The sequence below is a fragment of the Schistocerca nitens genome, chromosome 4 (genome assembly GCF_023898315.1).
Source record: "Schistocerca nitens isolate TAMUIC-IGC-003100 chromosome 4, iqSchNite1.1, whole genome shotgun sequence".
In the NCBI taxonomy this organism is placed as follows: domain Eukaryota; kingdom Metazoa; phylum Arthropoda; class Insecta; order Orthoptera; family Acrididae; genus Schistocerca; species Schistocerca nitens.
The window spans coordinates 725644594-725660416 of NC_064617.1; the positions used below are offsets into that span (position 1 = coordinate 725644594).

The window sequence follows — 15823 nt, forward strand, 5'->3', positions numbered from 1 at the left end:
GCGCCCGCTGGCTCCGAGAAAATAACATAAGACGCTAGCCTTGAGAAAAATTCCAATATTCTTTACCGATGTATACCACATGATAATTGCATTCAAGTTCAAACTCTGAGTACTATGAAGAGTAAAGGATTGCACCACACTTCACATGTAAAACCGCTTACTGAGAGATAATCTGTTTTTTAACTTAGTCTTTGCCATAAAATTTTTCACTACACACTACTAGTACAATTTGTCACACTGAGACACTGTTAACATGCAACAATGTTTGAAGTTAAATATCCAGTCAAGAACCAAGAGAACTTATTTAAACAGAAATTACGAATGCATTCTTATTGTAAACAGACGACACAGTGTTATTGTGTGTGTACATTCTTGCTTGTTAGTTGCACGATTACGTAACGACTATAAGGCTCACATACTTAGAACATTTACCAGTACTGCTAATGAGATTTTAATGCAACATTTTGGTTTACTTGAAAATACATTATGGATTCAAAGTGCTTTCTGAGATATACCAGATGACACATTGGTTAGTTTATTTGACAGCTACACGATTTTATCACGACGCTACTAATGAGTGACAATTTACAATGTTGCTTTTACAGTGTTTCTGTTTTGTATCTGCACAGTTTTCTGTTTTATTCTGGAAAGTAAAACATGTTTTAGTAGTAACTTTTGTGGTATAGCAGCAATGAGACAGCCTTTTTCGTGGCACAACAATACGTTACTGTACAGTACTTTCCTCATCACGCCAATAAGCATAATAACTACGATATCTATACGCAAAGCATTTCACTTTCGTTTATCATGAGGTAAGTACATTGACTTCTGCAGAACTTAGCTTTCGGTGGACGATAACTACGACACTTCCACAGAGATTATGTTGCGACAAGACGCACATTTAGCGCTACAGGACACGTATTTGAGTGATAGATTTTGTACTTAAAATATTTATTTTTAAAGATATTTGAAGTACATTGATACAAAGGTTTTCCGTGATACATTTCATTCCGTTGCTGTAATCTGTAACACCTGAGGGTATAATTACATTAATCCTCAGGGGGGTACACGCCTACTTTGTGTATCATGTGTTTGGCATGCACAAGGAGCCCTAGCTAATATGGTATTTGCTTATACAACTTTACACATCGGTACCATGTTTCTCTAACACAGAATTACACAGCTATCTGATTATTTAACAGAGAAACAAACATTTCTTTACTACATCAGTGACAGCTGTTTACGTAATTACACAGTTGGATAACTTCACACTTACGAAATTGTATTTGGTCTGTACTTTGTGAACTGTTCATATTTTTTCAGACCAATTGTGATGATATGAGAGCTTTGAATGATATATTTTGTATGGGATCACGATTTTTAGAGTACGTTTGAGGTAAATGACACTACTGACATGAGCAGAGAATTTTTTTTAGGTTTTGAAATTATTGGAGGAAGCTACAACGATTTTGAGAGTTGACTGAGGTGTTATGATATTATTACGATGACTATGTGTATTATGCTGTTGCGGTATGTTTATGATCAATAAGCTGATGCTATATGAGTTATTTGAGTATGCTACGTATCTGTTATCATAAAATATTGAAGAAGTGTCGACGAATAAGGTAAGGAATAATGAGTAGTGGTTAGGGACTCACTCTGGTTTGTGAAACAGGTTGTTGGAAACCAAGAATCGTACTTTAAGAGTTATGAAATGTATGTAAATGCGTGAATGTATTACAATGCCGACGAAAACTTTTTGGACACTGTTATATCAATAGGATTTTGTTTCTACAGATTTGTAACGCAAATTCTTGACCTGTGAAATATTTTTATACGAGACTGCCGCTGTAGCGGAAACTGTTGTCGTAAATATTTCGGTAAGAAAGGTAAGTGACCTTGACGTAATGCGTCTTGAGCGGCCACCTGTGCCAGCCGCCCGGAGAAAAAGCCATTAGGTGGAGAAAAAAAGAGGCCATTAACCTTGCTTCTGACATTCCTTTGTAGAAAGCATCGCAAAAACGACATGGTCGAACTTGAAAACATATGATTACACTGTGGAGCTCTTAATTTATGATATTTACTGAAATGCCTAATGAAATGACGAGAAATGTTTTTATGTCTATACACCTGATTATGACTACTGTCTCTCTAGTTGAGAGATTTTTCTACTAACTTATGAAATGCCATATGGCTAATGAATGATGTTTCATGCCTTCCTTTGTACATATTTGCTCATTTTGTTTAATATCGAGTTTCTAGCTGCACTGCAGCATTGGTTAAAATAAAATTTTATAGATGTACTAATATAGTTATTTTATGCCTACAGATCCAGTCAATAAGAAATTTATGATCTACTTCCAAGAAAACGAGGGCACATAAATAGACATTTCCCTTCACAGGAATTGCATAAATAATTTCTTTACGATTTGGTAACTTATCTGCTAGTGTAAGTTCTCGTGATGCATCACTCTAGTGTTAAGATGTGACATAGGTATTAGATATGGCCATTTTTAGTGCAATATTTTTTCTGCTTGAGCTATGTCATGTTTAGATATAAGTACAGAAAGCAGGTATAGATCGAACCTTTTGGAAATAATGAGGAACGAAGGGAGATCTCCGAGAAGTAAAGAAAGTTTTGTTTGCAAGATACTGCAGTAAAAGAAACCCTATCCTTTCCTTGAGTTATCCCACTATGTGTTTGTGTTCCCTTGTGTATTTGTGTTTTTCCTGTCTTTGTGTGTTTAGCTGATGTTGTTATGTTGTAGAATTTTTCTAATACCATGTTATTTACTTTGTAAAGATGTTTAAACATTATTTATTCTGTTTTAATGCTCATGTGTGAAGTTGATGTTTCGAAAGTTATTCTGATCTTTTATGTATGTACTCATGTCATAATTCCTGTCATACTGACGTATATGTCTATTTCTATTCTTTTGTAAAGCCTGTTTTACTACAAATGTTCTCTGTATTGTTATGTTCTTTAATGATGTATTTTGTACCTTTGTAATTGTATTCTTATGTTATAAAATTGTAATTGACACCAGGTCATCAAATTACTAACTTGTAAGTTACATTTCACTGCACACGTTTCTGTTGGTCATAGCATATGGACAATATGTGAGAAGTAGGGACTGTTAGTGTTTGCATGTGTGTTAATAATTCAGCAAGGGACTGGATAACAGCATTGCTGGTTCTAAGGACAATTCCAAACACTTGGTGAGTGCACAAGTGGTGTTTATGGACTTGCTATATTATCTGCAAGACTCTTCATTGGTGATTGTGTACCTGCACAGTCACAACAGATGACTGCTGGTCATTTCTACAAGGACTACAGTGGGTCTACACCTTTGCTGACTCACCGGTACCATTATTTCTACAAGGACTGCAGTGGGTCTGCACCTCTGGTGGCCCACCAATACCACAATCTCTACCAGGACTACAGTGGGTCTACTCTGTGATGACCTACCTACCAATACTCTTCAAAACTTCGACTGACTCTGCTGTGGGTTTACTCTGTTGTGGCCCATTACCTGTCTGCATGTCGAGAGTCAGCACAGTCTTTCCGTTGGAAGGACAACACTACTTCTTCAAGACTGCATGGAAAATCACTACTTCTGTGTGCAATTTCTTTTACTAATGAGACTTTGTGAAAAAAAAACTATAATTACTATTATGATGAATGATCAGAACTATCTTTATGGACTGTGAGAAAATTGTAGCTTTTGACCAACATTGTATCAATAAGTGTGTGCATTTGATTTCTTTGTTATTGTAATTACGATTATGAAAAATTTTAACAAATATGTATTGCCCAGTGCCCAAAACAATTTGTAAAATTTTTTGTGGGGAGCATGGGGGCTATGTAAGTAGGCTGTTTTTATTGGTAACGCCACCTCTGTATGAAAATCACTGGCTGTGCTGTGTGCAGTCTGTGGCTGGTTTGCATTGTTGTTGGCTATTGTAGTGTTGGGCAGCTGGATGTTAACAGCGCGTAGCGTTGCGCAGTTGGAGGTGAGCCGCCAGCAGTGGTGGATGTGGGAAGAGAGATGGCGGAGTTTTGTAATTTGTCATGAACTGCTATATATATTATGACTATTAAGGTAAATACATTGTTTGTTCTCTATTAAAATCTTTCATTTGCTAACTATGCCTATCAGTAGTTAGTGCCTTGAGTAGTTTGAATCTTTTATTTAGCTGCCAGTAGTGGCGCCCGCAGTATTGCAGTAGTTCGAGTAACCAAGGTTTTTGTGAGGTAAGCGATTTGTGAACGGTATAGTTTAATGTTAGTCAGGGCCATTCTTTTGTAGGGAATTTTGAAAGTCAGATTGCGTTGCGCTAAAAATATTGTGTGTCAGTTTAAGCACAGTCATGTATAATTGTTTAAAAAGGGGACGTTTCAACAGGAATACAGACAAACAGTTGTAACGATTCGCTGGCGAGATCGCAACCAGTGCTGGGGACTGCCACAATTTGGAACGATATGAGACGAAGATGAGAATTCCTGGGTTATCTGTCAGCCACCACAAGATCGGAAATTTTCATCCTGCACTCCAAGGCATGGTTACGCCATGTCAGTCAATCACTGTGCCAGATTGCAAGTTGGGTCTACCAATTATAAGGGTGATAAAAGAAAATTTAGTACCGTGGAGGACATAGTGAGAGACACATGAAACAAAACTGTGAAACAGGAGCAGCTAACGAATCAATCGGTGGGGAAGAGAGACAGTGACAGGATTAGAGATGTCTGACAGTGAAAGGGTGGTGGTGAGGCACATTCAACCCTTGAATTTAGGGAAATACGTAATAAAATATCAAGTTACGCCTTTATAATTTTGAAGAAGTTCTTATTACTTAATTGTAGCTTCTCATTAATAATGAGACTATCATTTGAGTAAGATGTTTATAGACTTCTAATTCTTCGAGAATAGCTAATGTATGCCCTTTCTTCTCGGTGTGAAAAATCTTAATATCGTGAACAGCTTTAGGCATGTGATCTGTAATCAAATAATGGTCAGCAAAAGACAAATTTTGGGTACTATTGCAAAACTCTGAAAAAAATAATTTTTCTTCGAGAACAATTATTCCGTCCCCAATAGTCACACCGTAGTCAATAAAATAAAAGATTTAGACCGCAGTCCAGATACCTAGTTGTTTTCACAAGACATCAAAAATCTTTATACTTACGTTCCCGTACAAGAAACGCTTAAGATCGTAGAAAAAAAAATTACGTCATTTCAAAAAAAGAACTTTCAGAGGAACAAATCACCAACTTTATGAATATAATCAGAGTCGTAGTCAAATACAACTATTTTGAATTTAATGAGCAATTGTATCAGCAATCCGACGGTCCAGCTGTGGGAAATCCGTTAGCTGGTATCCTTTCTGGTAGTTTCATTAACACTCTGGAAGAAGAGAAGTTTTTCAACTGCTTCTTAGCTACAACACTAGGCATCCTCTACTGTTTCAGATGTACTGATGATATTTTAGTCTTCTACAAAGGACCTGCCGATGGTGTTGACTGTATTTTCACTCTCTTTAATGAACTTCACGAGAAAGCATTCTTCACCAGCGAACTCGAAAACAATGCCCGTCAACTACACTTTCCTCACTTGACGCTTGTTGTAGACGAAAATAAAGCTCGTTCAATGTTTTTCGTAAAGAAACATATGCTGATCAGACCGTACCTGCGTCTTTCATGCACCCACAATCTCATAAAAACGCTTTCTGTCACTTTGCGGTTCACAGAGCTACTCCTATTGCACTCTCGAAAGAAAAATTCAATGTATAAATTAATTTAATCAAAATGATAGCAGTTAATAACGAATATGAACCTGGATTAGTAGATGACAACCTTGAAAAGAATACTGTTGAAAGATTTACTAGACTCTGCAGTTCTATCACTACATATAACCCAAAAAGATTTTTTCTAATCCTTTCTTGGGGCCCATCTCCTACCAGATTCAACGCCTTCTTCGTAGTAAATACAACTGTAATGCTGCCTTTTCTACCAATAGCAATTTGATGAAAAACTTTATTCATAATTAAAATCGACTCATTCCCGTTTGGAAAACTTGGGCGTCCAAACCATTTTCTGCGACACCTGCTCTTTTTACAACATAGGACTAACAGGACTGCCTTTAGAAACAGATACAAAGAGCATCTTTTAAGGAAAATTGCCACTAGCACCCAAAATTTATCTTTTAACGATCACCTTTTGATTACAGGTCACGCGCCTAAGGCTGTGCACGATATTAACATTTTTCACACCGAGAAGGAAAGGCCTAGATTAGATATTCTCGAAGAATTAGAAATCTTTGAACATCTTTCTCGAAATGATAGCCTCATTCTTAATGAGAAGCTACAATTAGGTAGTAAAAAGTTCTTCAATGGTATAAAGCCGTTTCTTGATATTTGATTTCGGGTTCCCTCGTGCAGTTCCCGAAATGTTTTTTTCTTTCTAAGTCGACTTATAATTTTTCGTTTATTAAATGATTTATATTGTCTGCATTTGATGTTTTCTTGGTTTTCTACAGGCTTTGTCATTCAGCCTTCTTTGTAATTCTATATTGGCGTTTCCATCCCTTAAGCTGTACTTCTAAGCTCTTATACAGACAGAATGTTACCTTGTCTGCTGCTGTCAAATATAACATTGCCTGTTAGTTCATGTACCAAATGATGTTTATCTTAACATTCATCTGTCTATATTTTAAATGTTATGTAGGCTACTTATATTTTCGGCTACTAGATGGTACTCCTGGTGTAATGTTTACCTGCCCGCAGTTGCTAACGCGGGCGCCTCAGTCCGTTGCTACCTGTGGCTTGACATATTTGAGCAGCCTGTAGTGGCTTGCCTTCCATGTATTCTTTTTTAAATATTTTGTGACTAAGGCTTCATCGTTTGATATTTATTTTTATAGGGACATGTAAGTACTGTTTCTTTCTTGTGCTTTTAGTCAGTAATTACACTTTTATAAAAAAAGATTTCCCATAATATTTGTACTTACGTTATAGGCCAATTTGGATGTTTAATTTTCTGATGAAGGCACTCATAGAAGTGTCGAAATCTGGTCAAAAGACTTAATTTTTGCGACCGGGGGCTAGAATTGCTTCAGCTTTAATTAGTGACAAACTTAACATCAAAACTGAGGATCACTCAACATCCAAAGTGAAAGACATCTTATTTCTTACAAGCAGAATACAGAATGATACCGAACCAAGGAGCCCATTATAATATTGTTGTAAAATATTAGTCCCCTCTGAAGATTTCAAAGGTGTTATTTTCACATCTCGTTTCACAACATCTCATTTCCTCGTTGTTCCTGTGTGTTTTCCCTGTGGCTATTGTCTACAACAGCATTGGAATCTCTAGGAAGAAAGCTTTCTTCAGTATGGATTTGAAGGGCTGAATATTTACTTATGCTTTTCAGTTGATGGTAGCTGTAGCCGATTTGGCTAATCTCAAGTAATTCTGTGGCGGCCGCTGTATATCCAACAGCTATTGCAAAATTTCTCTAGAAGCCAACACATGGAGCAGCACCATACAGGAGCTCTACAACTGAATGCAAGGAATGGCCAACAAGAATGGCTACATTGTGCTCCTGATTCTGATTAACTGAAAGGCCTAAATGTCAAATAATTTTATGTTGTGGTTTGGAACTGGTGAAAATCTGGAGTCGACCTGCAGAGATTGTGGGCTGTAGGACTCATGTGAACTTTGGCGCAAAGCTAGTGTTTTCATAGTGAATTTTGGAAGTCGAGAATTAGTGATCGTGAGACATCAACCAAGGTAGTTAGTTTGTAACTTAATGTAAGTACTTATGTACGTATGTCTGTAATCTCCTTCCAAACATGTGGATCGATTTTAATCAAATTTGGCAGAAAGAACATGCCTCACTAGTAATAGCACTGTGGGATTTATAACCATCTTGCTCCAGTAGTAGCAGAAAAATGAGCAAGCCAAATTCTGTCCCTCCCATGGCGTGTAGGCTTCACTGCATGGCAAGCATGTTATATGGAACAGTATCAGCCTGCAAAATACATCTGCTTTTGTATGGCTCGGTATATGTGAAGGGCAAGAAACAGTAGGGTGCCCTGCATGAAAGGTGTTTGTGTAGGAATAGCACCAGCATGCTTTATCGACCTGCTTTGCACGGAGGCCTGTACATCAGGAGCGAATAAATAATTTTTAGTCCTGTGACGTGTTGCCTGCGCTGCATGAGAGGTGTGTTGTGGGAGTAGTGTCAGCCTGCTTTATTGAACTATATTGCAAGGGCTATAGGTGTCGCTCAGTGTGGATGGGCACAGGTTAAGATGGGTAGTGAACAGGGGATGCAGAGAGTGAGTGGGAGGAGGAAATTGATAGAGAGCGGGATGCTTGACGCAGATGGAAGGTGTAGAGAGGCAGTGGAGAGGTGGATAAGGTAAAAAGGGGGGAGGAGGTAGAAAGAGAGTGGATAAAGTTTGAGTAAGGAGGGGGAGGAGAGTATGGTCATTGCAGGGGGGGGGGGAAGGAGGAAATGGACAAGCATGGTGGTAGGAGGAGATGAAGCATGGTGGTAGGAGGAGATGAAGGGACATAGATTACAGGGAGGTGAACATATATAGAGCTGAGAGAATGAGGTGGACAGAGGCAGGAAGAGGTGGACAGAGGCAGGAGGAGGTGGATACGGAGAGGGAAAGGAGGAGGTGTATTCAGTGTGAGTCGAACGTACACTCATGTGAAGACGCGGGTAAAGACTAGTTCCTCGACAAATTAAAAAAAAAAGTGAAAAATATCCGATGAAAATGTGGAACTGATGACTAAGGTTAATTCAAACCAGTAAATATGTGTCGTCAACACATAAGTAAAGTTATTAAAAGTGCTTCCACATGTCCGCGTCGTCTCAGCATTTTTATGCAAACTGCAGCTGATATTTATGTATGACTCTTTCCCTGTTGAACTTGGACTGTATTTCAGATTCGTTGTTGTGCTAACCGGCGAGAATTGCTAATAGGCAATTGGAAGCTGTGTGTACTGAACAGTTAGCGGTGAACACTCCCCAGTCCAGTGATCGGATATAGGCATTTTTCCTCAAAGAGGTTAGACAGCTGCAGGGTTTCAACTGTTGGCTTTGGAGTTGTGAGAAGTTTAACCCTGTCTTGCGGTTTGAAGTGAGGTTGGTGACAGTTATTTGCTTGATTGATAGAATTGTAGTGCAAATAATTAAACCGGGTCCACTAATAAACTTTTCAGACCCACGGAGCAGTGAGTCGCGTAGTTTGTCTCACGAGCCGCACATCAACGAGACAGTATGTGTTCTGACCGTGGCCGTGAGTCTGATACCGCGCGACGCTACGGAGGCTCCGAGGCACGAACAACAGGAACGTTTCAAGTTCTCTCCGCCGGAAGTTTCCAACTCTTTGGCATTGAGAGCGTGATTGTATCCATGCGCTACGTACTGTGGAGAACTTTCCTTAGCAGCAGAAAAGGATAATAGCAGATAATTGAGGACAGCTAAATCTAGCGTATAACAATACGTTACAATACCAGAATACGAGAAATGAAGGGCAAAATTTGTGCAGTTACTGTACTTCAAAAGTGAACTTCTTTCTACGTTTTGATTGTGATGCAAGAGGCTCGGGTTTAGGGGAGGCCAGAGTCAGGTTGCTCGTACTCTTTCCCCAGGGAGCAATCCTGAATTGCAGATTTCCAACGAATTTGTTTTAACTGTGGTCTTCTTTTGGTCGAATCGGCTGCGTAGACTTCAAAAAGTGCGAAGTAACGCTATAACTGGTACTGCGTGAAGCGTACCTTCTGTTATTTATGTAAAAATTTTGTAGATAGCGAGTGACAGGTAACGTTATAAGAAGCAGGCTAGCACAAGGAAACAGAGCGTTCCTCGCTAAAAAAAATTGCAACCATCAAAACTAACCTTAAGGCAAGTTTCTTTGTTTCGGCTTAAAATGTTCACTGGAATGTCTACTTTATTACAGTTTTCATACCATGTTCACCAGAAACTACGTTATCGAATTAGAAACCGATTTGTGAAATAGTGTCTCCGAAAATCATTGATAGAGCGGCAAAAAGTCCCCCTGTAGTATCAGTGACAGCAAATATGCATTATGGAAACTATGAACGTTCTCAAACTTGAGATGGAACCAGCCTGTTACAACATCAGCACAAAAGCGGACGGAAAGTGTATTGACCGAGCAGAGCAGCGGATGACAAAATCTGCCAACGAGGCCTGCAGGACGAACATGGCCACGAAGGACCTTCTTTTGGATCTGGAAGGATTACTGTATGGCCGAGGGATCGCTGCCTAGCTGTATAATTTTATAACAAAAAGTGTAACCCGAACCTTAAACGCCTTTATCTTGAAATCGTGTTTGTTTAAATTGACGGGACACATAAGCTGATAGTGTTAGATTCGATTTTGATCCACATTTGATGCCGACTTTCTAAACTGAATTTTCTATCAGCGTAAGCAGCCGTTTTCGGATAATTTCAAAAGTCTATTTTCGGTGCACTCTTTGTCTTCATTTTGTGAGTGAAAAAAACAACATTTATTTCAACACGCCACCATTTTGTTATAACTTTATATTTTTGAATTTTCGAATGTACGCAGATAGAAAACATACTGAAAATAACTTATACAAAATTATTTTGTTACAGGTCCTGTACGAGGGCTTCGAGAATTCCCGCCGGCGACCAATGTTCCGGCTGCAAGGGGTCTGGTGCAGCTGTTATTGGGAGTGTCCGATGTGTGCACAGAAACGATTTCTTAAAACAAAAGTGTAACGGATCAAACTATGTAATTAGATTTTAAATTTTTGTTTTACCTGCAAAAAGTCACGAAATCACTTATTTTTCATGCGTTCAAAGAGTCTACTCCTTAATCCGAGAAAGAAATTTCTGAGAATAAGCGTCTGGACAACAGCACTGTGCGGAAGTGAATGACTAACTGCGGGATAAAAGCAAGAGAAGAGAATCGTTGAGTTTGAAATGTGATGTTACAGAATTACATTGAAAATAAAGTGGACTGACTTAGCAAGAAATGTTGAAAGTCTCAGCTGAATCGGTCACGAAAGGCTAAATGGTAATCAGAGACAGAATGACAGAACTTATATTAATGCGTGAGAGAGTGTCCTCCATGGTAGAGGGAGCAGTCGAGGGAAAAAAATGAAGGAAGGCGGACACTGGATGATATGCAATAAACGAGTACGTGAGGATATAAGTATACGAAGAAGGGTGGCACAAACTGTCAAAGTTTTGGCGGGAACCATCAAACTCATCGGAAAACCAATGACTCTAAAAAAAGGTCACCTGTCTCATTGCAGTCGAGACGCCTGAGGAGCTAACTACATTTATTTGTTTATTTATTGCTGTGTATCTGATTACGCCGTCTCTTATACTAAGGTGGGCCTTTATATTCTGTATATTCCATATTTCTTTCAGTTTGATTTTGAAAATATGAAATTAAAAACTGCAGCTAAATTCTACTGCTATACCAACAGAGAAAAGTGGAAATGAAGAGAAGTAAGATGAATGCAGTTAAAGTAAAAGAAGTATCCACCACCACAGGACCGTCTGCCCATTTTCCGTTACAGCGGTAATCAGCAGTTTATGAATTGCTCAAGATTGCTGACCATGCAATATGCTACATCTGATTGTATTTCTACGTTAAATTACTGCCAAATGATCCGGAGTGACTCGGTAGCATTTGAATCTCCGCATAATCATTTGGGTTCCTATTGTAACCTCCTGCCTTACAAATCGGTTAATGCGATAATCTGACGGTGATCTAATATGGCTAATGAACTTGATTTTGGATGAGGCTATCGTCTCCGAAGAAAATCAGACCGATTGGTGGACAGAAGTGTACAATAATTCGTTCTAAAAACAATCTTTTCTACTCCAGCACTTTCTGCTTTTATGGATTTTCTTTCATACTTAAAACATCGCCATCACTCATATAAGATACGAAACGAAAATAGGTACCACATGACGCAAAAAGGCCAGAACAAAACTAATTGAGCCGGCCGAAGTGGCCGTGCGGTTCTAGGCGCTACAGTCTGGAACCGAGCGACCGCTACGGTCGCAGGTTCGAATCCTGCCTCGGGCATGGATGTGTGTGATGTCCTTAGGTTAGTTAGGTTTAATTAGTTCTAAGTTCTAGGCGACTCATGATCTCAGAAGTTAAGTCGCATAGTGCTCAGAGCCATTTGAACCAAAACTAATTGAAATAACACTGGAATTAACAAACACAGTCGCCAGTCTAATCGTTTAACGCCTGTCCAATTTCTGATCAATAATGAGGACAGCAGTGAATATGTAACCGTTTGAATGTACGTGTAACAACAGAAGGCTCCTGACAACATAATAAATTACGAAATAATAAATAATAAGGAAAGAAATCGTCTTATATCGCTAATACTTAACTATCTTAATTTGGGAAAAGATAGTTAAACTAGTTAAAGTGACTATTAAAAGGTAAATGACTGACTGGACGAAACTCTCTTGTTATGTCAGTAATTTACGTAACGTCAGATTAATATGTACTTACGTGCACTAGTTTCCTGGATATGGCAAGCTAAACACTTCGAACAGGTTGTACTTACTGTTAAAATTTACTGGCTCGAATAAGCTAATGTTGGCTCTCAACGTATTGACAACACCGAAACACGAACCATGCCAGTACACAACAGCATTATTACAATGGACACAAATATGAAATATGTGAATTTAATTTATTCTTGTCTGTGATTTTCAAGTGCCAGAATTACTTTCATTTTAAGTTACTTTACTTTACTTTGTCTTCACTCAATTACGAAGAACTACTTTGCCTCTAAATATTATTGAACAACACTGATAATTTTTTTTTGGCTTCATTGTTAATAACTTTCAGTTATTTTGGCAAACAAAAAAGCTCGCAATTATCTTGATACTATTCTCTTAGCTATTTAAACAAAGACACTCGGCTATTCAATAATTGGAAAGGAACAGTTTTCTAAATAGGTGACTGTGATTAAGAATAATGACAAGATCAGGTACCTACAGTTTTTACGTACTACATTTATTATTGCAATAAATTTCACTGAGAACATCACTGGGTAAAGTCCTCACAAGGTTTCTAATATGTACGAAAATAAAACAACCTTACAGTTCGTTGCATAAGTTAAGGCGTCGTCGTCGTTGTCGTCTACAGTGCTCCCGTTGCTCTATGTAATATTGTGGGTACACCTTAATTCGCGTTGACCAATTACGGGGCAGGATCTTGATGTTATAGAGCCTCTTACATCTGCCCACACTCGTCATGCTCTTCGTGCCTCGCTGTTAACAGTTACGCCTCACACAGAGCCGACTGTGCGCGTCACTTGCATGTGTTCACTCTCACGTCTCAGAGCCGAGTCGTCTGCTGGCACGCTGTTATCTGGCGTCCCACTCGTGTCAGAGACAGCGCTCATACCCAAGTCTCTACTCTTTGCCAACGACATTGCTTTTACTATAGTTCCCTAACGTCATTAACTCAGAATAAATACAATACAAAATAATTTATAGAGGTAATGACACTTAGCAGATTTCTATTTTAACACTTAATATTAGTATTTAAAGATTTACAGATTAAAATGAGTACAGTACATCATATTTACAGCTAACAAAACGGGAAAGAATTTTAGGTAGCACATCTCTATTATAGTGTCACACTATGACTTAATCTTTGGTACATTACTAATGAACATACAGGGTGTCCATAAAGTCGCTTTATAATATCAAAATTTTATTTGTTGAAATATTTTAACAACATTTCTTTTATTGTAATCAGGGTTTATAAAAGCTTTTTTGACAGTGTTTAATAGACCTCTATATGGGCACCTTTAGTTGCACGAAGTACATAAAGACGGTACTCGATTTCTTGCCATGTTCGCTGTAGCATAGCATCGTCATTGGTGGCAATGGCATTACGAATCCTTTGCTTCAAATCATCATTGTCCCGTATCTATATTTGATACACGAAATTTTTTACATACCCCCATAAAAAGACCAAGGGAGTGATATCTACCGAACGCAGTGGGCAAGAAAATGGCCTGTCCCTCCCAATCCATCTGCCTGGAAATGTTTCGTTGAGGAACCGACGAACATGCAGTCCCCAATGTGGTGGTGCACCATCTTGCTGGAAAATGATAGTTGGTTTAAGTCAATCAGTTGTGGTGCTACATATTCGGTCAGAAGGTCGAGGTAAGTATCTGCAGTAATTGTTGACTCGTTGAAGAAAAATGGACCAATTATTTGGTTGCAGATGATTCCACACTACACATTCACTTTTGGACTATCCGGTGAAGCTCCCTAGTCATATGGGGGTGTTCAGATCCCCAGATTCTCACATTGTGTCTGTTTAATGTCCCAGAAACATGAAAAGCTGCCTCGTCACTGAAACGAACTTACTTGAGAATTGCTTCATCCTCCGAAAGGCGTTCCAGCATGTTGAGTGGAAACTCTGTTTTTGCTTGTCATTTGGCTCAAGCGTCTGTAACAGCTGCACTGTGTAAGAGTACAACCGTAAGTTCTTGTGGAGGACCTTATGCACAGTTGAACGTGGTAGTTGAAACTATCTGGCAGCAGTGCGGATAGACTTCGTAGGTGAAAGAGTGAAGACGTTTAAAAGGCGATCGATGTTTTCCTCGGATGTTCTTGGTCAGCCGCTCCTCCCTTTATCCAACACTGTCCCTGTCTCCGTAAATTTTTAGTGCAATGCGGTGATTGAAACGCGCGTTGGTGGATCTCTTCCACCCTTCGCTTTGAAGTTTCTTTGAGTCTGACCATCCGATTTTGACCCAGTAAACCAGGACACACATTGTGCCTTCTCTTGAGAAGTTGCCATTTTATAGAGGTTCAGTTCCTTCCATCAACAGAGTACCTGAAACACAAAATTTTAGTATATATAAAAACTTTAGTAAACAATGATTACAATAAAAGAAATTTTGTTAAAATATTTCAACAACTGCCGTTGTAATAAAATTTTGGAGTTGTAAAGGGACTTTATGGACACCCTGTATTACATAAATGATTAACTCACTTACCAGCATCCAATTCCGACTCATCATCATCCTCTTCTGAACTTAGATACTCCGATTAACTTCTCTTCTCACTGTTTGATTGTTGAACTCATTCTACAGGTTGTCATGCTGCTGCTGTTCTTCTTGTACGCATACGCTCCTAACCTCGTCGATCTCGACCCATTTGGTTATCAGGTATATTAGACCGTAATTTGTCATCAGTATCCCTCTGTTCCCTAAACTTGTTATTCTGTTGGTAACTTTCATCCTTCAGTACCTTCACGTGTTGTGTCTTAAGTTCAAATAATCGACGTCGTTCCCTTTCCTAGCTGGTGTAAGAATTACAATGAAGCATTATACGTTCAGGATTCCCTGCTTCTGCGGAGTGGCAGAGAGCTGTCGCCCGTTACGAGGTAAGTGCAGCAAAGACGTGACGACCTTAGCCTCGGTGCAGTGTGTCGGGTAAGAAGGGCCCTAGCAACTGCACAGGAGACAAAACACAGCAGTCAGCGCTACCCTTCCGGTGGGTCGCTGCCATGGCCGGGGCGAGTGAGTGCTCTGTCGTTAAGATAAGGCGGCACCTGCCCTGCACTCGGCTGCCCGCACGAGAGCTTCAGCTAGCCAGCCAGCCAGCGTCCAGCAACCAGCGACAGCTCCCAGTCCGTGCAGCGTCGTAAACAAGCCACTTACGGGGTCGCGGCAGCAGCTGGCGCAGACTTTACGCGCTCCTCTTTCTAAATGTCCGCATCCCAAAGTCCGACCTTCCATATTACGACCCCTTTTTATG

At 39.3% G+C, this 15823-nt stretch overlaps 1 protein-coding gene across 1 annotated transcript in view; it reads left to right on the top strand.

The window, feature by feature from the left end:
* LOC126252536 (nascent polypeptide-associated complex subunit alpha, muscle-specific form-like) overlaps window positions 1-15240 on the top strand; it is a 100181-nt gene extending 84941 nt beyond the window's left edge. Inside the window, exon 3 of the mRNA XM_049953430.1 lies at window positions 15157-15240. Within this exon, the coding sequence (XP_049809387.1) occupies window positions 15157-15240 (84 nt within the window). The remainder of the gene's footprint in view (window positions 1-15156) is intronic.
* Window positions 15241-15823: the final 583 nt, after the last annotated feature.